Below are 23,602 nucleotides of genomic sequence, written 5' to 3' on the forward strand. Positions count from 1 at the left end.
TCTGCACCTGGTTCCAAGATCTTACATGTATTAACTTGTTTGATGTTTCTGACACATCTTGGAGTTTGAGACTCCAATTAGCCCCATTTTGCAGAGGAAGAGACTGAGCATGAGAAGTTAAACGTCTGCCCAGGATCCCACAATGGCTGAGCTGAGATGTGAACCCAGACTTTCTGGTTCCAGCCTTTGTGTGTATAACTCCTGTTTCCTCCCAAGACCAGCAAGGAATGTCCAGTTTAAGGCTGCCCGTGGGAATTTCCTGGAGGCATGTATTCACACATGTGCTCGACAGGGTATGGCACTTCCTTGGAAGGATTCCCAGGAAACTGACCAGCCTCATTGCTGTTTTGGGGAAGGGGCTGACTGTTCCACGAGCCCTCCAATTCAAAAGAACACAAAGGGGTTTTGTTTTTAATTCACTGACTCTTGGCTTTTGCGGGGTCTGGCGGGAGCTCTGGTAGGTTCCCCCCCGGAAGGGTCAGGGGAATCCCCCAATTCTAGCTTCCTCCTGAAAACCCTCTGGGGACAGGTGGCCAATCGTCGCAGTTTGCTCAGGACCGTCCCAGTTATAACCCCGAAAGTCCCTTGTGGGAATCTCCCTTAATCCAGGGCAAACCCCGATGGTTGGTGGGGTGACCTGGAGCCCCCCTGCTGGTCCAGTAAACTGTCTCTGATTGAGGAGTTTGCAAAGGAGGCCTTGGGCCCTGGGGGCAGGTCACTAGCCTTCCCAGCAGTCTCTGTGGTCTCTTTTTTATTCAGCTGTCAGGTGGGTGTGCTGGTCTCACTCTAAGAGAAACTGAAAGAGCTCAGCGAATTCTCAGCACATCCAGTCTGGGACACTGTGAGCTAGTATTATATTCTTATTACTGGGGTCATTAGCATCATTATTATTAGTCATGATAGTCACCTGGCACTTGCTGTCCCCCTGGGATGCTGGACACCCAGTCCCAGGCTCACCCCATGCTCTGTGGTCCAGCCTCTGGGTCCAGTGGAGGCTGCCTCACCTCACCCAGCTGGCTGTTGAGGAATCTGGCAACTTTGACTTCCTGCTACTGCACTCTGAGGGGCAGAGAGGAAGCTGAGGCCGGAAGGCCATGGTCAGCATTTCTGAAGCAAGCAGGACAGCAGCTCAGGCCCAGAGGGCTCCCTAGGCCATTCACCCCCCCACCACCACCACCTTTCAGGCAGCTACTGGGGGCCAGGCATAATTCCAGGTGCGGAGAATGCAGTGGAGAACCACACAGACCCCTCCCTTGTGGAGCTGACATTCTAGAGTGGAAGACAGGCATTAAAATCACTGCTCGAAACTTCCAGTGAAATGTCAGGTTGTCATGAAGACTGCAGAAAAAAATACAGCAGGCCAAGAGACAGAAAATGGGCTTGCTGATTTAGAGTGAGGGGATGGGTGAGAGTTTATTTCTTGGCCTGGGTAGTCGGTTTATTACTGTTGTTCTTTAAAACTGGGCCCACAGGCGAAGCCAGGGAAAGCCTTCCTTAATGCATGGTAAAGGAAAACTTTCTCTACTCACAACACTTCTGATACCCAATATGTGGGTTTTCCGCACCAAACAACTCTCCAATTTTCTGTGGACACCAACTGGGAGGAACTTGATCAGATATCAAAGGTGGGGGATGACTTTTTTTTTTTTAAGATTTTATTTATTTGACAGAGAGAGAGGGGGAACACAAGCAGGAGGAGTGGGAGAGGGAGAAGCAGGCTCCCCGCGGAGCAGGGAGCAATGCTAGGCTCGATCCCAGGACGCCAGGATCATGACCCAAGCCGAAGGCAGATGCTTAACGACTGAGCCACCCAGGCGCCCCAAAGGTGGGGGATGACTTAAAAGGATTCTTTGCTCCCACCGAACCCAGCAGGCTGAAGATAGGCTCAGGCCAAGGTGGAGGGCTAGTCGAGAAGAGGGCTCAGATTAGTGTGGTCAAGGAGAGGGTCTCTGTCACCTCTCTGTGCCTCAGTTTCTTGCTCGGAGAAATGGGGATAACATAAACCCCCAGAGGACTGCTGCCAGGCTCAAATGAGATACTGCATGAAAACACTCAGTTCATAGCCTTCTCGGTAAACGACAGCGACTTGCTGCTGTGTGTTGATTAGAAGTCCGATCAGGGGCGCCTGGGTGGCTCAGTCGTTAAGCGGCTGCCTTCGGCTCAGGTCATGATCCCAGGGTCCTGGGATCGAGTCCCACATCGGGCTCCCTGCTCGGCGGGAAGCCTGCTTCTCCCTCTCCCACTCCCCCTGCTTGTGTTCCTGCTCTCGCTATCTCTCTCTCTGTCAAATAAATAAATAAAATCTTAAAAAAAAAAAAGAAGCCCGATCAGGTGGCACTTCCAAGCGGCTACTTTGACAGCCTCAGAGGAGGTGATCAGGAAGAGGATCTGAACAGGTGGGCCGGCAATGCCTCTCGGGGGGGGGGAGGCGGGGGGGTGGTTCTTCATCCAGCTAGGGGGAGCTGGCCAGGCGGAGATCAGGGAAGGAATGGAGTCACACGCCAGGGGGTCGGACCAAAGTGAGGACAAGAGGTTTACACCACGTCCGAAAGTCTCACTTGGGCCAGCCGCCCGCGTAGGAAATCGATGTCACGGCGCCGTAGGAAGGCCTCACTCTTGAACCCGGCCTACTAGCCACCACTTCCGCATCTCCGCCCACTCCCCCCCCAGCAGCCAATCGCTGACGCTGCGGCGCATCCAGGTGCCGACCCAGCCAATCGTGGTTGAGGGTTAAAAAAAAGTGAGGCTGAAGACCAATAGGAGCGCCGCTATTGCAACGAAAGGACCAATGGTTACGTGCGACGGGTCACAACGGCGGCCAATGAGCATGCCCATTTCAGGCGGCCAATGGGAGGCGGTGTCTCGGAGGCGATTTGGCGGTGGCTGCGGGTGACTGCGGGGTGGGGTCCGGGGTTCGAGCCAGAGTCCGGGGGGAAAGGGTGAGCCTGGAAACCGCGGGAGGTCCTCTGGAGGGCAGCGGCCGGCGGGGGGTGCGGTGGGAGGAGCGGCGGGAGGCTGTGCTTGGCAGGGGGGTGGGTAGAAACACTGATGCCTGGTGGGTGCCCATCGCGGCTCCTGCCCCAGCCAGCCAGGATTTGTGGCGGGGGGGGGGGCTGGGGGGGAAGGATGCGGGCCTCCTGGGTGCAGACGTCACTCCTACCGCATCTGCCAAGCTGGCTCTGCACGCAGTGGGAATGAGGAAGAAGGAAATGGGCACCCGCAGAACCCCATCCGTATTTTCTCCGATGTTAGCATAAAATAATAGCGAACATTTATTAAGTACGTACCGCACGCCAGGCTCTGTGCAGAGCGCTTCCCCTCCCTCATCTCACTGAATCCTCCCAACACCCCTTTGAGGGAGAGACTGCTGTATATGCCTATTTTCCAGACCAGGAAACAGGCTCAGAGAGGAGCTGATTCCTGAGGAATCTGACATTGTGCTATGACGACATGCTCTTCTTCCCATCACTGTTTATCTTAAGACTGGAGAACTTGGAGGCCTGAGCCCCGGGCCTGGCTCTCGAAAAGTCTGGCGGCTGGATGAGGGGAGAGTGGAAACAACCCCTCCTAGGCTCAGGGGAGTCAGCAGGGCCTGGGGTCACTCGTGGGGGTAGATGTGGGAGGCAGGAATCTTGGCCTGCAGGAGAAAGATGATCGGTTCGATGGAATCAATAATAATGATTTTATTTTTGTTTTTGTCATGTTTGTTATTTTTTCATGCCTGCATTAAGGGCTAGGTGCTGTGGGGATGTCACAGACTTCTTTTCGTGGCAATGCTTTCCGCGTCTTCGTTTTCTGATGGGGAAACTGAGGCCCAGTGTGGCTAAGTGACTTGCCTGAGTTGACACGGGGAAAGCCAAGATTCACTCCCTGGTCTGTCTGACCACACCTGCCTGCCTGGTGATTTGGGGAAGGTGGGTTCAAAGCAGGTTTTTATATTGGTGCAAGTTTGTCCAATAAAGAGGTTCAGTGTTGTTCATGACAAATCTAACAGGTGTGGACGTGTACCCTAACTCCATCAAACAGATGTAGAAACGGGCTCAGGAGGAGAATTGGATGCCTAAAGTTACACAATGAGGGGGTTCTAGAATCTTCCCCTCAGGCCTAACGTCTGGGGGCTGATGGCCTGTCTCTCTCTAGCCAAGCCAGCTGTCAAAAGCATGCCTCTGTGCCATTGGGGTGCCACCACCAGGGACAGCAAGCCTGATGGAGATGGAGCTCAGCCCATGGCCACCAAGGGAGGCCTGAAGGTCCTTCTGCACTGGGCTGGCCCTGGCGGCGGGGACCCCTGGGTCACCTTCAGCGAGGCCACACTGACTGCAGAGGAGGTCTGCATCCACATTGCACAAAAAGTCGGTGAGTCTGGGGCATTAGCCCTGTGGCAGTGGTGGAGGTGCTGACAGCAGCTGGGCCCATCCAACTGTCCGTCCGTCCGTCCGTCCGTCTGCCCGTTCATTCAGCAGACATTGAGTGAGCAACTAGTCTGCCAGCCCCAAATCACTGCCTTTGTAGAGCTGATATTCCAATAGGAAAATTGGCAAGAAACACAATGAATAAGAAAACCATGTGGGAGGGACGCCTGCGTAGCTCAGTCGGTTAAGTGTCTACCTTCGTTCGGCTCAGGTCACGATCTTGGGGTCCTGAGATCGAGCCCCGCATCAGGCTCCCTGCTCAGCGGGGAGTCTGCTTCTCGCTCTCCCTCTCCCCACCCCAACTCGTGCTCATTTACTCGCTCGCTCTCTCTCAAATAAATAAGGTACTAAGAAAAAAAAAAACTGGGGGCGCCTGGGTGGCTCAGTCGTTAAGCGTCTGCCTTCGGCTCAGGTCATGATCCCAGGGTCCTGGGATCCAGCCCCGCATTAGGCTCCCTGCTCAGTGGGAAGTCTGCTTCTCCCTCTCCCACTCCCCCTGCTTGTGTTCCCTCTCTCGCTCTCTCTGTCGAATAAATAAATAAAATCTTTAAAAAATAAAATAAAATAAATTAAAAAAAAAAACTGTGTGGGAGAGCAGAGGTAGATGATGGAGAAAAATTAAAAATTCAGGAGAGGAGCGCCTGGGTGGCTCAGTTGGCAAGGCATGTGACTCTTGACTCCCAAGTGAGGTGGGAGCCACAGAGGACTGTGAGCAAAGGAGGGACCTGACTGGACTCAGGCGTCACGGACGCTCTCTGGCTGCTATGCGGGGAACAGACTGTGGCGGGTGAGGGTGGGAGCCGGGACACCAGGGTGGCAGTGACCTCCAGGTAGGAGATAAGGGGGAGAGGTCAGCCAGGGCCAGATCTTATGGTGCCTTAAATGCCAGAGGGAGGAGTCCAGCATTTACACTTTCTCCTGAGAGCAGTAAGGAACTGTGGAATGGCTGAAAGAGCCCATAGTAGAGGTACCAAAAGTTATCATTTCTTCTTCCAGAGGAGAAGAAGGTCTGTCCCACTAGACCTTGCTTATATTCCCCTTCCTCTGGGAAATCCTCTCAAACGCCCTTCCCCACAACTGGATGGGGGCCTCATGGTGGATTTCTACCACACCTCGTACTTTCCTGTTGGTGGCTGATCCTTCAAGAGCTCTGATGGGTGTGCTGGGTGATGTGAAACATGCCCAGCAGAAGAAACAGTATGTGTAAAGAGCCCAGACAGCCTGATATGTTTAAGGAAACAAAAGATCTTAAGAGTAACTGGAGTGTCGTAGGAATTGAAAGTGGAGCATAAGTGTCAGAGTCCAGGTCATAGTTACTATTTTTTTTAAGATTTATTTATTTTAGGGCGCCTGGGTGGCTCAGTTGGTTAAGCGACTGCCTTCGGCTCAGGTCATGATCCCGGAGTCCCGGGATCGAGTCCCGCATCGGGCTCCCTGCTCGGCGGGGAGTCTGCTTCTCCCTCTGACCCTCCCCCCTCTCATGTGCTCTCTCTCATTCTCTCTCTCACAAATAAATAAATAAAATCTTTAAAAAAAAAAAAGATTTATTTATTTTAGTGAGGCAGGGGAGGGGCAGAAGGAGAGGGAGAGAGAGAGAATCCCAAGCAGACTCCCCGTTGAGCGCGAAGTCCGACTTGGGGCTCCGTCTTACAACCCTGAGATCATGACCTCATCCTAAATCAAGAGTCAGTTTAACCGACTGAGCCCTCCAGGTGCCCCCCAGGTCATGGTTATTCTGTGCTGAGGGGGTTGAGCTTTCTCATGGGGCAATGGGGAGCCATGGAAGGTTTAAGCCAGAGAGTGAAACAGTCAGATTGGTTCTTTAGGAAGTTGTGCCAGGAGGCAGTCTCTTTCTGTGGGTGGCAATACACTTGGACCCAGCAACTTTGGAAAGCCATTGGCATCATCCAACATTGTTGGAACATCCATTCCCTGAGGCCACACAGTTCCACTTCTAGATATTCATTGTTCAGATGCTCAGCTCATGTGTTCTAGGAGACACATAAGAGAATGTTCGGAGCTGCTTCATGTATCTTAGTGAAAAGTGGAAGACCATCTCAAAGTACCCTCTATAGGAGAACACACAAATTGCAGTAAGGTTGAATGCTGGAAAGCTATACAATCAGGAAAAAGGAAATTAAGCCAAAGTTACACACGTCATTTGTGGAGTGTTTTGGTTTTTTTTTTTTAATTTAATTTTTTTAAGTAATCTCTACACCCAACATGGGGCTTGAACTCATGACCCCAAGATCAAGAGTCACATGCTGTACCGACTGAGCTAGCCAGGCACCCCTCATGTATGAGGTTTTAAAACCTGTTGTAGGGGTGCTTGGGTGGGTCAGTCGTTAAACATCTGCCTTTGGCTCAGGTCACGATCCCAGGTCCTGGGATCGAGCCCCACATGGGGCTCCCTGCTCAGTGGGAAGCCTGCTTCTCCCTCTCCCATTCCCCTTGCTTGTGTTCCTGCTCTTGCTCTTTCTCTCTCTGTCAAATAAATAAATAAAATCTTTAAAAATAAATAAATAAGGGACGCCTGCGTGGCTCAGTCGTTAAGCGTTTGCCTTCGGCTCGGGTCCTGACAGAGCCCCGCATCGGGCTCCCCGCTCAGCGGGAAGCCTGCTTCTCCCTCTCCCACTCCCCCTGCTTGTGTTCCCTCTCTCGCTGTTTCTCTCTCTGTCAAATAAATAAATAAATAAATAAATATTAAATAAATAAATAAAACCTGTTGTAACATGAAAAAGTAAATTGTAGAAGGACACCTTTGTGTAATATTGCATTTAGAGTTTATAACATTTGAGACTAGGTCACAGAGGATATGGGAATGATAAACTAGTTCAGGAGTATGGTTAACTCTTTGTGGGAGGGGAAAAGAGGTGGATGTAGGCAGGGGCAAGTTTTATGTCTTGTGGCTGTACTTTGGTGTTGATAAATTATTCTGAACGGACTTAGATAACATTTTCAAGTGATGTGTATAAAAGGATGCCTTGGGTAGCCGGTGTGGGGAATGGCAGCAAGTCTGGAGGCTGGACTAGGGCTGGACTTTGGATTTGAAGGATCCCAGAGATGGAGGATGCGGAAAGAGCAGGCCTTGGGACCCATCTGACGTGGGTTGCGGGCAAAGTGGAGAACAAGGACCAAGTCCTAGCTTAAAAAGCTGGGCAGACAAGAGGCAGGTCTGGGGACCTGGGATGAGGCCCCTTTAGAACAAGGCACGTCTAAGGGGGCTGTGATGTCCAGGGGGAGACAGCCAGGAGGTAGTTGAATATTCCTCCAGGGTTGGAGTTCAGAGACAGACCAGGCAACGTGTCAGCAGTTTGTAGAGTTGGGCTGGTCGGTCTAGTGTAGGTTCTTGCTGAAGTTAAAAGCAGCCCCCCACATTTTCCTGGGTCAAGACAATGAAGGTTTACCTAAAATCTAATGCAGGTCATGATTCACCTCTGTCTCGTAGCTTTGGCACAAGGGGTCTCTAACATCCCTGAGGCAGAGGAGATGGTAAGAGTTTATTTCCAGGCCTAGAAATCTGTGTGTCCCTTTCGCCAACATCCCATTGGCCAGAAACTGGTCCTGTGGCCCCATCCCAGCTGCAAAGGGGGATGGGAAATGTAGTCTGTGAAACCACAGCCTGGTCACCATGTTGCATTGTCCTCTGTGGGCAGGAGGAGGCCCAGGGAGGGAAGGCCTGTGATGGGAAACAGCAGGTCTGGGCGTCCACAAGGCAGATGGCAGCAGATGCTGCCTCCTGACCCTCTTTCTCTGTTCCTGACCCTCTGTTCCAGGCATCACTCCGTCCTGCCTCAATCTCTTTGCTCTGTTCGATGCCCAGGCTCAGGTCTGGCTGCCCCCAAACCACGTCTTGGAGATCTCCAGAGACATGAGCCTGACATTGTACTTCCGCATGAGGTGGGTGATGACCCCTTGGGAGCCTTGTCCCCTTTTGTTCTGTCCCCTTGCTCCCCTGCACCCCACCTTCCCGGAGCTGGTCTAAGTCCATGCTAAGCCCCAGCTGCGACCTCTCCATCCCGTCTTGCAGGTTTTATTTCCGGAACTGGCATGGCACGAATCCTCAGGAGCCGGCTATATACCGCTGTGGGCCCCCAGGGCCCAAGTCTTCCTCAGAACAGACAGAGCAGGGGATGCAACTGCTGGACCCAGCCTCCTTTGAGTACCTCTTTGAGCAGGTGTGTGTAGGGCTGGGGAAGTAGGACTATTTGTGAGGGACTTAAGGGTAGTTGAGGAGCCCCCCATCTCTCCCCAGTTCACTAAAGCTAATAGATTTCAACTCATGCCCTCTTGGATCCTTTGGCCACCTGAACCGAAGGGTCCTGAGACACGGGATTGCGCGGGAAAAAGTGCTGTGATCAATTTGTGATGTCTGCCACAGGCCGAGAGTTGAACAGAGGAGGCATGCGTGCTGTGTATTTGACCTTTCTGGAAAACGGGTTCCCTCCCATCCCCAGGGTGGACAGAAGCTGGGGAGCGAACGGGTGCTCATGCCTCCCTTTCTGCCCAATCCCCCCCAATCCCCAGGGCAAGCATGAGTTTGTGAATGACGTGGCATCACTATCGGAGCTCTCGAGCGAGGAGGAGATCCACCATTTTAAGAATGAGAGTCTGGGCATGGCCTTCCTGCATCTCTGCCACCTTGCTCTCTACCATGGCATCCCCCTGGGGAAGGTGGCCAAGAAGATCAGGTGTCTGGGAATGGGGCGGGCACGGGCGTCTGGGAGCCGTGAGAGACCTCGCAAACTGCCGTGTCTTCATTCAGCACTTATCTAGTACCTGCTTTATACCTGTCGTGTTAGCAGCACTAGTTCTGGGTGTTGGGGCCACAGTAGTAACAAGTCAGACAGCAGCCACTGTCCTCCTGGGCTCACATCTGGTGAAGGAGACAGGCAGTAAACAAAATATAGAAGTGAAAGGTCCAGTGCTTCCAACGGTGATGAATGCAGAGGCAGGCAATTAAGCAGGAAAGGAGGAAGAAGGAGAGCGTCAGAGAGGGAGGGGTGTACAGTTTCAACTTGGGTGGTCCGGGACTTCCTCACTGAGAACGTAGCATTCAAATTCAAAGGCGTGAAGGAAGTGAAGGCGGGAGGCTTGCGAGTGTCTGGGAGAAGAGCATTCTAAACAGACGGCCCAGGCCGTGCAAAGACCCTGAGGCCTGCCTGATACGTTGGAGGATGTGTGGCTGGAGCAGAGTGAGCTTGGAGAATTCCTTAGGATTCTGGGGAAGGACAGACACAGGAGTGTGGGGAGCTGGGAGCCAGCTGTGGGCTCCGCCATTGCCGTGAGGGCCCGGGTAATCAGGGTACACTGCCTGGAGGAGGTAGTGGGAGATGCGGATCTTTGAGGACCAGCAGTCCTTCTTAAAGCACGCATCTTTCCATCCCTGTTGCGTTATCACTCTGGAAGACTCGGGCCGGGACAGCGAAGTCCAGGGTGTTGGCAAGCCCAGAGGAAGTACCCTCTCTAGCCTGGATGGCAGAAAACGCTTCCTGGGGGAGGTGACATTTCTGCTAAGACCTGAAGGTTGAGTCAGCTTTATCCCAATGTGGAATACATTGGCAAAGCATTCTAGGCAGAGGGAAAAGCATATACAAAGGCCCAGAGGCAGTAGGCAGCAAAGGCCTGTTTCTTGGGGATCTGAGCTTGGAATACGAGGGCCCGAGAGCAGGAGTCCACGAGGCTCTAGTCAGGCGGCCTTTCTCCCAAGGGCCGTTGGGAGCCCTAGGAAGCCTGGAAGAGGGGACAGGAGGCAGCTAAAACCTCGAGCTTTAGGATCCCTCTGGTCAAGGGATGGGAGAGAGGGACGTGGAGAAATCTGTGACGTAAGGGAGCTCTACTGGTTTGGGTGCCAGGCAGGCAGTGAGGGAAGGCGTGAGGGGGTGGGGCTTTGGGAGGAGCAGAGGGAGATTATCTGTTGATAATCATAACTCCGGTGATAAAGCAATATGACTTCTCCAACAGTGACAGCGCCTGACGGTCACATCTTCCTTAGGATATGCCAGTCAGCCGCCCTAATTGTCTCAGCCTGGAGCTGGGCCCTGTCTGACCCCACCTTACGGAAGAGAAGACAGAGCCCTTTAGGGCCTAAGGAAGTTGTCCAAGAGCTGGGATTTTAGCCCCCTCATCTCCTCCGGAATTCCGTCCCCTCCCAGCCTCCCTGAGCCGGCCCTTCCTTGTGTTCTCGTCCGCCCTGCATGACAGTCTGCCCATTTTCTAGACGAGGCAGCTGAGGTTCAGAGAGGCTAAGCCACTTGCCCAATGGCACCCAGCTAGGCCTGCAGCCCCGGGCTCCTGACCAGCCCTTCCTGGTTGCCCCCCCAGCTTCAAGGACTGCATTCCACGTTCCTTCCAGCTGCAGATCCAGCAGCACAACGCGCTCACGCAGCTGCGCCTGCGGAACATCTTCCGCAGGTTCGTGCGGGCCTTCCAGCCAGGCCACGTGTCGCAGCAGGTCATCATGGTCAAATACCTGGCCACGCTCGAGCTGCTGGCGCCCCGCTTCGGCACCGAGTGCCTGCCCGTGTGCCACCTGGAGCTGCTGGCCCAGGCTGTCGGGGAGCCCTACTACATCCAGGACGGCGGGCAGGCTCCCCCAGAGCCTGGGCCGGAGTTGGCCACCGGGCCTCCCACTCATGAGGTGCTGGTGACGGGCACGGGTGGCATCCAGTGGCGGCCGATACAGGCAGAGGTGAGCAGAGTGCCTCCTCCATCTAGCGGTCCAGGTCAGGCTGGGGCTGGGGCTCCTGCTCAGCTTTGGCCTTGGCCTCCGAGGGGGACTGCCGTGAGCCTTTTCCCCACGTGGCTCTGGGCTATGTCTGTCTGTCCCCTGGGGTGGTTTTTTGGGGAGTGTCGTCTGTCTCTACCCCCTGGGGACCTAATTTCTGGGGTCTGCACCTCTGAGGAGTCCCTGTCTGGTATCTGGGGGTGCGAGGGCCCGGCTCTTCCTGTCTTCCTCCCTGAGGTTCTGGCTTCTGGCGTGTGGATCTCTTGGGGGAGGGTCCCCATCCCATCTGTGACACAGACTCGAGTGGGGATGCCTGAGGAGCATCCCCGGTCCCTCCAGCTCTGGCCTCCCCCCAGGGAGAATGTGTGGGAGACTAAACGGGCACAGCCCTGCTTCATCCACCTGCCCCGCGTGCTGGGTTTCCAGGGTCCCAGAGGCGACGGCAGCAGCAGGAATCCCCGTGCTGGCCCATTTGGGAAGAAAACCAAGGCCCCGGAGGTGGGCGGCCAGCCCGCGGACAGGCCTCAGGAAGCGCCCTGGGCCTACTTCTGTGACTTCCAGGATATCACGCACGTGGTGCTGAAGGAATGCCACGTCAGCATCCACTGTCAGGACAACAAGAGCCTGGTGGGGCCTGGGGCTGGGGGCCTGGCAGGGGGTGGGGGCGCCTCTGGCCTGCGAGGCCTGCCTGATGTCCATCCGTCCGTACCCCCCCCACCCCCCACCCCCCGCCCTTGGCCTGCAGGAGCTGACCCTGCCTTCCCGGGCCATGGCCCTGTCCTTGGTGTCGCTGGTGGACGGCTACTTCCGCCTGACCGCCGACTCGAGCCACTACCTGTGCCACGAGGTGGCTCCACCACGGCTAGTGATGAGCATCCGGGACAGTATCCACGGACCTCTGCTGTGAGTGCCGGGGAGGGGCACGCGGGTGACGGGGGGCGAGGTGGCGGCCGCCAGCTAGACTGTCAGCTCTAGGCATGGGGAGGCGTGAATGCGGTGTGTGCGCCTGTTCACGCGTATTCACGTCTTGGTGCGCGTTCATGGTAGTGCGTGTGTGTTCGCGTGTGCATGTGTGGGAGTGCGCGCACCCGCGTGTGCATGCATGCAGATGTGCACACCAGGGGTGTAGGGGGAGAGAGGGCACCCGCGGTGGTGTGGACACGTGTTGTGACGGTACCGGGGTTTGGGACTGTCACCGTGCACTTCTGCACGTTCAGCAGCCCGCCTGGCGCGTGGCTGTGCTTCATGACTGCGTATAAAATCGTCGTTGCCTGTCGTCGCGGGTGATGGGATGGGTGGTTTTTGTGGAGCTGTGAGTTGCACAGACGCTGGTGGCCATTCTCACGTCCGCGTGAGCGTTCACATCCCTGCGGGTGTGTGTCTGTCCCGGTCACTGGAGGTCCCTGCCTGTGCGGTTCCGTCCGGACACGTGGGGTGGAGAATGTGCGGTGTCTGGGCTTCAGGGGCTCCTCAGACATGCGTGTGGCCGTCCTGCGTGCTGCTGGGTCAGAGGATGTGACTCTGAGCTTATGTGGTCATCATCCCTGTGCCTGGCTGTCCCCCATCCTACCTGTGACAGCGGGACTAGCCGTTGAGATGTCTTGAGAGGTCTGACCCCTAGGAGCCTAGTCTCTATGCCAGAGGAGGGTGGAGTGGCCACTCTGTCTCTTGAGGGCCAAGGTGGTGCCAGGTCACCGCCCGGTGTGCGCCCCCCCAGTGGGGGTCTGTGGGCCCCATCCGCGGGTGTCCTTGTCTGTTTGGGTGGCTATGACAGTACCGTTGAGTGGGTGATGCAGAAACAGTGGACCCCATGGGGCCCCTGGGTGGCTCAGTCGTTAAGCGTCTGCCTTCGGCTCAGGTCACGATCCCGGGGTCCTGGGATCGAGCCCCCCATCGGGCTCCCTGCTCCTCGGGAAGCCTGCTTCTCCCTTTCCCTCTGCTGCTCCCTCTGCTTGTGTTCTCTCGCGCTCTCTCTCTGTCAAATAATTAAATAAAATCTTAAAAAAAAAAAAATTCCGTTGTGGGGAACATGACACAATGGGGACTGGAGGTTCTGGAGGTTGGGTTAATGGCTGGGGCTAGACTTTAGAACCCGGCGGGGGTGTCATACAATAAGAAAGAAGGATGGAAAAAAATTCCTAGGATCGGGGCACCTGGGTGGCTCAGTCGTTAAGCGTCTGCCTTCGGCTCAGGTCATGATCCCGGGGTCCTGGGATCGAGCCCCACATCGGGCTCCCTGCTCGGCGGGAAGCCTGCTTCTCCCTCTCCCACTCCCCCTGCTTGTGTTCCCTCTCTCGCTGTGTCTCTCTCTCTGTCAAATAAAAAAAACAAAAACAAAAAAACAGCGGACCTCGATTTCTCACGGTTCTGGAGGCTGGAAGTCCTAAGTTCAAGGTGCAGCCAGGTGCAGTGTTTGGTGGAGAGCCTCCCGCCCTGGTCCACAGACGGCCAGCTTCCGGCTGGGTCCTCACGTGGGGCAAGGGGCAAGGGAGCTCTCTGCAGTCCTTTTTGTAAAAGGGCACGAATCCTATCCGTGGGCTCTCCACCCTCTCCGCCTGCTCAGCCCCCGGAGGCCCCACTTCCTCGCTCCATCACGTCGGGGAGGCGGGTTTTGGCACGGGGGCTCTGGGGAGACACGGGTGTTCGGTGGGCAGGAGCGTGTGAGCCCCCGCGTGTGTGGGTGTCTGGGCCTGGGTGGTGGCGTCACGTGTCGCGCCTGTTTGTGCTCATGACGGTTGTCACCTCTGGGCCTGGGATGTCGAGGCCCCTATGCCACCCTGTCACAGTGGGTGTGTCTGTGGTGCTTGTGCGGCGCGTGTGTGACAGACTGCCCACCGTGTGGCAGAGTGGCTGGCTGGGCGTGTGTCCTTCCGGTGTCTGATCACTGTCGCCTGTCTCTGCGTTACCGGTCGGTGGTGCTGCCTGACCGTGGCCCCGCGTGCGTGCCTGTCCGGGTGCCTCTTTCTTTCTTTTTTTTTTTTTTTAAAGATTTTATTTATTTATTTGAGAGAGAATGAGAGACAGAGAGCATGAGAGGGAGGAGGGTCAGAGGGAGAAGCAGACTCCCCGCCGAGCAGGGAGCCCGACGCAGACTCGATCCCGGGACTCCAGGATCATGACCTGAGCCGAAGGCAGTCGCTCAACCAACTGAGCCACCCAGACGCCCATGGGTGCCTCTTTCATCCCGGGAGTTGTCCTGTGCATGACAGCGTCACACTGGTGTGTGTATGTGCTCAGACTCTGCGTCACCACCTAAGCGCCCCTGTCTGACATTTGTCCCAGCTGGGAGTGCCCCCCTACGGGCAGGTTCTGTGTGCCCCTGCCGCTGGGCGGGGGGCCCGCAGTACCCCCCATTCCCTGACAGTGGCCCCCTTGTCCCCTGCAGGGAGCCGTTTGTGCTGGCCAAGCTGCGGCCTGAGGACGGCCTCTACCTCATCCATTGGAGCACCAGCCGCCTCAACCGCCTCATCCTCACGGTGGCCCAACGTGAGCAGGTGGGCCTGGGGCGGGGGTCCTGGGCCGGGGCCGGGGGCACTCCCTGCCTGGACCCCTGCTCACCGCCCCCCGCCCCGCTCCCCACCGCAGGCCCCGGGCACCCAGCACGTGCACCTGCGTAAATTCCCCATTGAGCTGCAGGCTGGGGGCTTCACGCTGGAGGGTTGGGACCGGTCCTTCCCCAGCGTGCGGGAGCTGCGGGCTGCCCTCCAGGGCTGCTCCCTGCGGGCTGGTGATGACTGTTTCTCCCTGCACCACTGCTGCCTGCCTCGGCCAGGAGGTACGACGTGGGGGGCCCTAGGGTGGGGTGGGGGTGGCATCTCAGGCCACCCTTGGTGATGCCACCTCAACCCCCCAGAGATCTCCAACCTCATCATCATGCGGGGGCCTCGGGCCAGCACTGGTCCGCCCAACCTCAGCCAGCTCAGCTTCCACCGGATCTGCCAGGATGACATCACCCAGGTGCGTGTGGTCAGAGCTCTCTGGGGCCCGGGGGGCACTGGGGAGGGCAGCCCCGAGTGCCCGTCATGGAGATGCTCTCTGCCCTGTTCCTCCAGCTGTCCCACTTGGGCCAAGGCACGAGGACCAATGTGTATGAGGGCATCTTACGAGTGGGGGGCAGAGGCCCCAAGGAGGGCACGGCCGATGGCGAGGACCCCCCTACACCCGGTGGGGACTGTGGGCAAGAGCTCCGAGTGGTACTCAAGGTGCTGGACCCCAGTCACCACGACATCGCCCTGGTGAGTGAGCACAGCCGGGGGCGGGGGGCGGGCAGGGGGAGGGCTGCAGGGGTCAGCGTCTGCGGCTGCCTGACCTGCCCCGTCCCCCCAGGCCTTCTACGAGACAGCCAGCCTCATGAGCCAGGTCTCCCACGTGCACCTGGCCTTTGTACACGGCATCTGCGTGCACGGCTCTGAGAGTGAGTGAGCCCCGGCGCGCCCACTCTCAGCCCCGCTCACACCCGCCCCCGTGTGCTGGCCGTGCCCCGCTTGTGCCCATTCCCTGGGTTGGACCCCGACCCTCAGCCTGTGTCTTCCTCACCCCTGACTCCGTGCTCCACCTTGCCCTATACCATGATCCCTGACTACACACCTCAATCTGTGACTGCTTGACCTTCGATCTGTACCCCAACCGCTGACTATATTCCAACACTCCCCGACTATACCTTGACTCTTACCTTATCTCAGTGCTGGCTACACCCACACCCTGACACCTGGCTATATCCCTAAGCTCCGTCGCCACCTAACACCTCTACCGCCCAGCCTCTATTTACCCTTTGACCCCACCGGCACTGTGGGACCCCAGTCCTCCCAGACCTCAGCCCCTGCTCTGCCCCCACCCCTACGCTTACTCTGCATGTACCTCAGAACTCCTTGTCCAGCTAGTAGCCCCCAGATCCTCAGCCCCATGTGTCTTGTCTCTTCTCTTGCTTCCCCTCCAACACTGGTCGACACCCCATGAGCACCCCAAGCCTGTGGGATCCTCTCATCACTCATGCCCCAGCCTCAAGCTCTGCACCTCCACTTGTCTGCACCCGCCTCCAGTTCCCCAGTCCCGTCCTCAGCTCTGTCACTTAACGTGTCAGCTTTGCCCAGCTCCCCCTCCTAGACTCAGATGTCAGCATTCACCTCTTCCTCACCCTGCACCCACATTGCCTACCTCCCTCCTGCATCTCCCCTCACCCCCGAGTCGCTTGCAAGCCGCTCCCCACATCTCTGCCCCAGCGCCTCCCCCACCCACCGTCCCAGCCCCCATGTCCTGACCCCCGAGTCCTGGAGCAGGGAGGCAGGTGGGCAGCCTCCGCAGCGGCCGGGCCTTTGCAGACATCATGGTAACAGAGTACGTGGAGCACGGGCCCCTGGACGTGTGGCTGCGGCGGGAGAAGGGCCACGTGCCTGTGGCCTGGAAGGTGGCCGTGGCCCAGCAGCTGGCCAGCGCCCTCAGCTACCTGGTGCGTGGCCTGTGGGTGGGGCCGGAATCGATGGGGGGTGGCCACGGTGGCCTCAGCATCGGGTGTGGGGGCCTCGACACATGACTGCATCTACACACTGGCCCTGGGGGATCTTTCCACGCACCTCTTCTGCTCACATGCCCCTGTGGCTCTCATCTCCCCCAAGAGAAGAACACCTCACCCCTCTATGTCCCATGGGGCCTGACCTCAGCCCCTCTGTCGCTCCCTCTTGCCATTCGTCCCAGCTCCTCCTGGTCCCCAGTGACCCCAGTTTCCAGAGCACCTCTGGGTGCCTGGCTCTGTCCTAAGCCCTGAGGATGCACTAGAGAACAAAACAAAAGGTCTCTGTCGCTAGGGAGTGTGTATTTTAGTTGGGAGGGGCAAACAAATAATGATTAACTACTCTACATAGTATTTTAGAAAGTAGTGACAAGGGGCACCTGGGTGGCTCAGTTGGTTAAGCGACTGCCTTCAGCTCAGGTCATGATCCTGGAGTCCCAGGATCAAGTCCCACATCAGGCTCCCTGCTCAGCGCAGGGAGTCCCCCCCTCCCCCAAAAAAGTAGTGACAACTGTGGGAGAAAAGCGGGGGTGGGGACAAGCAGTTGCTACAGTCCAGGGAAGAGGTGAAGTTTTAAATAGATGGGTGGGGGACGGCCCCACTAAGGTGATCCGAAGGTGAGGAAGGAGCCATGCGGGCATCTGGGGAAGTGCATTCCAGGCAGAGGGAATAGCCAGTGCAAAGGCCCTGGGGCAGGAGTTCGCCTGGTGTGGTTGGAGGACAGCAGTTGGACCCGACCACGAGCTTTGGCCACCAGCTCCGGGAGGAATGCTGACATCTGGGGTGCCCAACAGTGCTGGAGGAGGAGGAAGGACCTCCTGGGTACCCAGTGCTGCCCCGTCGCAATGCCAGTGTATTTGGATCCCCATGATTGTTTTTGCTTTGTTTGGTTTGTTGTTTGACCATGATTATTTTTTTTACGTGGGCCATCCCTGTGGAGACCATGTGGGGTGGGAGTGGGGCCAGCATCTACAGCGCCCCCCCGTGGTCACGCCCCCTTTCCACCCCACCACAGGAAGACAAGAGCCTGGTTCATGGTAATGTGTGTGGCCGGAACATCCTGCTGGCGAGGCTGGGACTGGCAGAGGGCACCAGCCCCTTCATCAAGCTGAGCGACCCTGGTGTGGGCCTGGGTGCCCTTTCTAGGGAGGGTGAGGACCCGGGCAGGGCTGGGTACAGGGACAGGCTTCCCTCCCCCTCTTTTCACCCTCGCTGACCTCTGACCCTGGCCCCCAGAGCGGGTGGAGCGGATCCCCTGGACAGCCCCCGAGTGCCTATCTGGCGGAGCCAACAGCCTAACCACTGCAGCCGATAAATGGGGCTTTGGCGCAACCCTCCTGGAGATCTGCTTTGACGGGGAGGCCCCTCTGCAGGGCCGTGGCCCTTCCGAGGTATGTCCAGGGCATCTCTGGGCCCTTCCTACAGAGGGCATTGGTACCTCCAAGGAGTCTAGAGGGCACATTCAGGGTCCTGAGCTGCCTCCCCTCTGGCCGTGTGGCCTCACGTATCTAGGTGGCCTCATCTCTCTGGGGCTCCATCTGGTTATCTGTCAGTTGGGGTTAACAGTCTCTACCTCATTAGGTTGTTGTGACACACAGCAAGTAAGTGACATGGTTCGGTTTTAAGCAGAGCCATCCGGGCCATCATGGGAGAAGCCACAGGCTGTGGGGGTGAGGGAGGACCAGAGGACTCCCCTGAACCAGCTGAGGGGTCCGGCGAGGCTTCCCAGAGAAGGTTATAATCTAAGTACAGAAGTGTTGCAGGGACCCAGGCTAGGAAGTGCAGCCTAGCAGAGGTCACGGCGTGTACAAAGGCCCTGAGGCCTCAGATTGTGGTTGGAGCTTCCAGGAGGCAGAGAGAGGAGGGGCCAGGGCAGGAAGGGCCTAGTGTGAGCTGCTCTCGAGCACAGTAGAGTCCGCTGGACTTGGGATCGAGCCCCGGCTCTGCAGTGGTGGCCAAGTCCGCTTCCCTCTGCCAAGCCTCAGTCGCGTCATCAGTAAAATGGGAGTGACCGGAACAAGCACCTAGCCTGCTCTGGGAGCTTGACTGTCTTTTGGAGAAGGGGACTGGCGGTGGGCGGTGGGCACTGACTGCTGTGGGTCTCCTTCCCGGCAGAAAGAGTACTTCTACCAGAAGCAGCTCCGGCTTCCTCAGCCCTCCTGCCCAGAGCTGGCCACACTCACCAGCCAGTGCCTGACCTATGAACCAGCTCAGCGGCCCTCCTTCCGCACCATCCTGCGTGACCTCACTCAGCTGCAGCCCCAAAGTGAGCCCCACCGCATTGCCCGGACTCCTGCTTATGCCCGCCCAGCGCCCCTGAGGTTTCTGCCCAGTGACTCATGTCACGTGTGACAGCATCTTACGGGCGTGCGGATGCCTGTGCTCAGACCATCCCAGGTGTCCATTAGGATGCAGCCACTTCTGCATTTTGGACATGACATAGAATTTTCCAGCCATTGCAAAAAAAAAAAGTTTCCTTATATTTGAGATCAGATGCTGGGGGAGCGGTGGCCCCCTCTCTGTGCCCCCAAGTGTGGGCCTGCTGGGGAGGAGGCCGGGGTTCAGTAACACCCACTGTGGCTCTTCTAGATCTTGCTGACGTCTTGGCTGTGAACCCCGACTCGCCTACGTCAGACCCCACCATTTTCCACAAGCGCTATTTGAAAAAGATTCGGGATCTAGGCGAGGTGAGGGTCCTGGGGGCTGGGGCACGCCTGAAGTTAATTGTGGAAATATGGGTGGGGGGCCTGGCCTAGAAGACCTTCGGCCTCAAGGGAGGCTCTGACGCTTGGAAAAGGAGTCCTTGACCCCAAGGAGACCCACTAACACGGAGTAGGTGGGGCCTAGGATTTTCCGATCGGACCCAGCTGGGGGTGGGGCCTGCGGAGCCGGGGTAGGGCCGACCCGCCAGCGTGTCCCCGGGGCCAGGGTCATTTCGGCAAGGTCTGCCTGTATTGCTACGACCCCACGAATGACGGCACTGGCGAGATGGTGGCCGTGAAGGCCCTCAAGGCGGACTGCGGCCCCCAGCTCCGCACCGGCTGGAGGCGGGAGATCGACATCCTGCGCACGCTCTACCACAAGCACATCGTCAAGTACAAGGGCTGCTGCGAGGACCCAGGTGGGCGGGACCCGCAGGGCCTGCGGCCAGTTAGAGCTTCCGGCTGGAGCCTCGGGCCGGGGGACGCGCTAGGGCGGCTGCGGCCGGGGCTGCCCCCTTCCCGCCTGGGCCCCTCTGCTGGGGCACCTGGGGATGCGTTTTAGGGTGGGCTGGCCCGCCTGAGGACTGGGCCTGCTGTGGGCGACGCAGGGCCCCACCTTGGGGAGGGGGGCAGGCCGTGGGGCTCAGAACGGGCGGCCCCCAGCCCCTGCGTCCATCGCCCGCATGGGCCACCCGTCTCCCGCATCAGGCGAGAAGTCGGTGCAGCTGGTCATGGAGTACGTGCCCTTGGGCAGCCTGCGGGACTACCTGCCCCGGCACAGCGTGGGCCTGGCGCAGCTGCTTCTCTTCGCCCAGCAGATCTGTGAGGTGGGCCCGCCGGCCCCTGTTCCTTGCGCCGGGCCCCCGCCTCCTCGGCCTGGCCTGATGGCCCCATACCGTCTGCTCACCAGTCCCCGCTCCTGGGCCGGCTCCCCAGCCCACCCAGGTTCCAGCAGCCCAGTCCCTCCCGGTCCTCGCACCCCTGCTGCCAGCCCCGCTCCCTTCTGCTGCTCCCAGCTGCCACCCTGCCCACGCCTGCCTGGTCCCCGCAATCCTGACCTGAGCCCCCACTCCCCCACCCCCTTCCAGTCCGGGCCGTGGCTCCTCAGGCTCTGCCCCGCCCCACTGAGCCTGACTCGCCCTTCCCCCAGGGCATGGCCTACCTTCACGCACAGCACTATGTGCACCGAGACCTGGCTGCCCGCAACGTGCTGCTGGACAACGACAGGCTGGTCAAAATCGGGGACTTTGGCCTAGCCAAGGCTGTGCCTGAAGGCCATGACTACTACCGTGTGCGCGAAGATGGGGACAGCCCCGTATTCTGGTGACCAGACAGGACCCGGCTGGAGTGGGGTGTCAGGGTCACCTGGAGCAGACAGGGTGAAGGGGATAGATGCTGGGGTCTCAGATGACAGGGCCTGGTCCCAGGGAAACTGCCTGCCCTCCCCCTCCCCAAGGATGGGGCCCTGACTGGGACCAGAGAGCCCCTAAGCTCCAGGTAAGGACTCCCAGCTGGTCTGGCCCAAGGCCTGAGTGCCCCATCCCCCCCAGGTATGCCCCAGAGTGCCTGAAGGAGTGTAAGTTCTACTATGCATCCGACGTCTGGTCCTTCGGGGTCACCATGTATGAGCTGCTGACCTACTGTGACTCCAGCCAGAGCCCCCCATCGGTGAGAGCCAGGCCCTCAGCCCCACCCCAAACCAGAGGTGCTAGAAAGGCATGCCTTGGATTCCCAGCTGTCCCACTGTAGGAGTGCTTAACCCACCTGGGCCTCACAGTGCCATCGCGATAGAAACCCACTCAAATAGAAGCAGCTCATTCAACCGTTTGCAGCCGGGGAGGCGCAGCTTGACTTAGATGCTCAGCGGTCCTCAGGAAACCCGTTTTTCTCCATCTCCGCTCAGCTGCTCTCTGTGGTAGCGTCTCAGGCAGGTCCCCGCCCCCGGGCCCCTAGCCCCTCAGGCGCGCAGCCTCAGGCCTGGGCTGGGGGAGGCACTAAGGCTAGGCTAGGAGTTTGTTTATTTTTAAAGATTTTATTTATGTGCTTGCTTCGGCAGCACATATACTAAAATTGGAAAGATTTTTTTTTTTTTAAAGATTTATTTATTTGAGAGAGCGAGAATGGGAGAGAGAGTACATGAGAGGGGGGAGGGTTAGAGGGAGAAGCAGACTCCCTGCCGAGCAGGGAGCCCGATGCGGGACTCGATCCAGGGACTCCAATCATGACCTGAGCCGAAGGCAGTCGCTCAACCAACTGAGCCACCCAGGCGCCCCTAAAATTGGAAAGATTTTATTTATTCATTTGACAGAGACAGAGCGACAGAGGGAACACAAGCAGGGGCAGTGGGAGAGGGAGAAGCAGGCTTCCCGCAGAGCAGGGAGCCCGATGTGGGGCTCGATCCCAGGACCCTGAGATCCTGACCTGAGCCAAAGGCAGGCGCTTAACGACTGAGCCACCCAGGCGCCCCTAGACTAGGAGTTCATTCCCAAAGCAAATCAGAGTGCCATTGTAAGAGACGGGGGAGAAAAGATGCTGGACAGATGGAAACAGTTCGCCGAGAGACTTAAGAGCAAACCCCTACTTCAGACTTACTCTATGAGTATTAGTTACCTAACTTACACAATAGCCCAGTGGTAGATGTGACCACCCCATTTTACAGGTGAGTAAACCGAGGCCCAGAGAGATGAGGTCATACATCTAAAGTTATGCACCAAGAACTGGCAGAGGCGGGACGGGCACCCCTGTACCTGCAGGCTTCTGACCTCTACCTAGGGAGACCCGCCTCCTGAAAAGAGCTGGTCTTGTTTTCGTGCAGAAATTCATCGAGCTCATGGGCCTCACCCAGGGGCAGATGACGGTGCTGAGGCTCACTGAACTGCTGGAACGAGGGGAGAGGCTGCCCCGGCCAGAGAGATGTCCTTGTGAGGTGAGGACCCCCCCCCCCCCGCCCTTTTCACCTCCCCGCCATCGGACTGCAGAGAGAGCAGCCCCACAGCCCCACTTTTTTCCTGCCCAGATCTATCTGCTCATGAAGAACTGCTGGGAGGCAGACGCTTCATTCCGCCCCACCTTCCAGAACCTCATACCCATTCTCAAGACCGTCCAGGAGAAATACCAAGGCCAGGCCGCCTCAGTGTTCAGCGTGTGCTGAAGCCGTCCGGTGGCTCTGGGGGGGGACTGGAGCAGGCACCCACCCAGAGGGCCTCGCCACCCCCAGAGGGACCCGGCAGGGAGAGGCCGGCCTTACCATTCCCCGTGCCTTATTCCTGCCTGGAGGTCCCACCTCTGTGAATTGACTTTCCTTCTGTCTTACTCCCTTTGGGTTGCTCTAACAATCCCACAGATGGAGTGGCTTATAAACAGAAATTTATTTCTCGCAGTTCAGGAGGCTGGGAAGTCCAAGGTCAAGGCTCCAGCGTAGTCACGTTTTGCTGAAGGCCCTCTTCTTGGTCCGTAGCCCACACCTTCTGGCTGTGTCCTCACAGGGCTGGGGGGACTCGGGATCTCTCTGGAGTCCCTTTTATAAGGACGCTGAAGAAGGCTCCACCCTCAGGACCTAGCACCTGCCAAAGGCCCACCTCCTAATACCATCACATCGGGCATTGGGATTTCAATGGGAGAATTTTGAGGGGATGCAACCCTTCAAACTGTCATCCCTTCCATGGTTATGAGCCTGGCACAGGCCCGTGAGGGACCCAGGACAAGCAAGGACCTAATCAGGCCCTTGAATCCGATCTTTCTGCCTCCCCCTCAGCTCGCAGCCTTCGTTAACACCCACCATTTCCACCAGCTGGTAATAAACTCGTCTTTTCTCTGCCGGAGGCTGTGATCCTTGGGCCCTTCTTCAGCGAGTGTTTGCTCTCCTGGGGACTGCAGCTAAAGCAAGATACTGCAGAAGAAGCCAGACTAAACTCTCCAACCTTTGCTCACCTCCAAATCACCAGCTAGCAGGCCAGTACCTGGAGCACAGAAGGCTCCCAGTAACTACTGGCTACAGAGACCAACAAAGGACGGAGGCCTTGGAGGGGCTCTACCCCACGTAGATAAGCCTGCCAGGTTCACCCTTTCCTGCCTGTGTGACTTCAGGCAAATGGCTCTCCCTCTCTGGACCTTCGTTCTCAACTCTGAACTGGGCGTGGTCACGCGTGCTATCTCAGAGGACTAATGTAAATAGCTAATGAGGTTCTTTATGTCAGAGGCTTAGCAGAGAGACATGGAAACAATGTACTCAATAAACATTTGATACTGTTGTTAA

At 57.5% G+C, this 23,602-nt stretch overlaps 1 protein-coding gene across 6 annotated transcripts; it reads left to right on the top strand.

The window, feature by feature from the left end:
* The first annotated feature begins 2,866 nt into the window (after positions 1 to 2,866).
* TYK2 (tyrosine kinase 2) lies at positions 2,867 to 23,602 on the top strand. Of its 6 annotated transcripts, none has more exons than XM_064571264.1 (25): positions 2,868 to 2,939; positions 3,732 to 3,914; positions 4,141 to 4,356; positions 8,189 to 8,312; positions 8,443 to 8,590; positions 8,940 to 9,103; positions 10,737 to 11,103; positions 11,566 to 11,766; positions 11,885 to 12,042; positions 14,525 to 14,633; positions 14,725 to 14,914; positions 14,993 to 15,096; positions 15,192 to 15,374; positions 15,466 to 15,553; positions 16,416 to 16,585; positions 17,661 to 17,796; positions 17,882 to 18,036; positions 18,761 to 18,911; positions 19,235 to 19,332; positions 19,574 to 19,766; positions 20,056 to 20,174; positions 20,498 to 20,670; positions 20,898 to 21,015; positions 22,163 to 22,273; positions 22,364 to 23,602. In XM_064571264.1, exons 3-25 carry the CDS (start codon positions 4,161 to 4,163, stop codon positions 22,496 to 22,498), a joined length of 3,591 nt encoding a protein of 1,196 aa, XP_064427334.1. In that variant the 5' UTR covers positions 2,868 to 2,939; positions 3,732 to 3,914; positions 4,141 to 4,160; the 3' UTR covers positions 22,499 to 23,602. The 6 variants fall into 6 exon arrangements, with proteins under 6 accessions (XP_064427362.1, XP_064427334.1, XP_064427350.1 ...); XM_045863029.3 differs by having other exon boundaries at positions 2,869 to 2,939; positions 16,458 to 16,585; XM_064571280.1 differs by lacking the exon at positions 4,141 to 4,356.

The sequence above is a fragment of the Mirounga angustirostris genome, unplaced genomic scaffold, assembly GCF_029215605.1.
Source record: "Mirounga angustirostris isolate CCGP_5_RB_7025 unplaced genomic scaffold, mMirAng1.0.hap1 SCAF_1, whole genome shotgun sequence".
Lineage (NCBI taxonomy): Eukaryota > Metazoa > Chordata > Mammalia > Carnivora > Phocidae > Mirounga > Mirounga angustirostris.

What these genes read in the sequence shown, in the direction of transcription:
- TYK2 (XM_064571264.1), top strand. Translation starts at nt 4,161, where the DNA reads ATGCCTCTGTGCCATTGGGGTGCCACCACCAGGGACAGCAAGCCTGAT. An exon ending in AGGGCCGTGGCCCTTCCGAG is followed by an intron (nt 18,037 to 18,760) that starts GTATGTCCAGGG and finishes CCTTCCCGGCAG; the next exon opens with AAAGAGTACTTCTACCAGAA. An exon ending in CACTCAGCTGCAGCCCCAAA is followed by an intron (nt 18,912 to 19,234) that starts GTGAGCCCCACC and finishes TGGCTCTTCTAG; the next exon opens with ATCTTGCTGACGTCTTGGCT.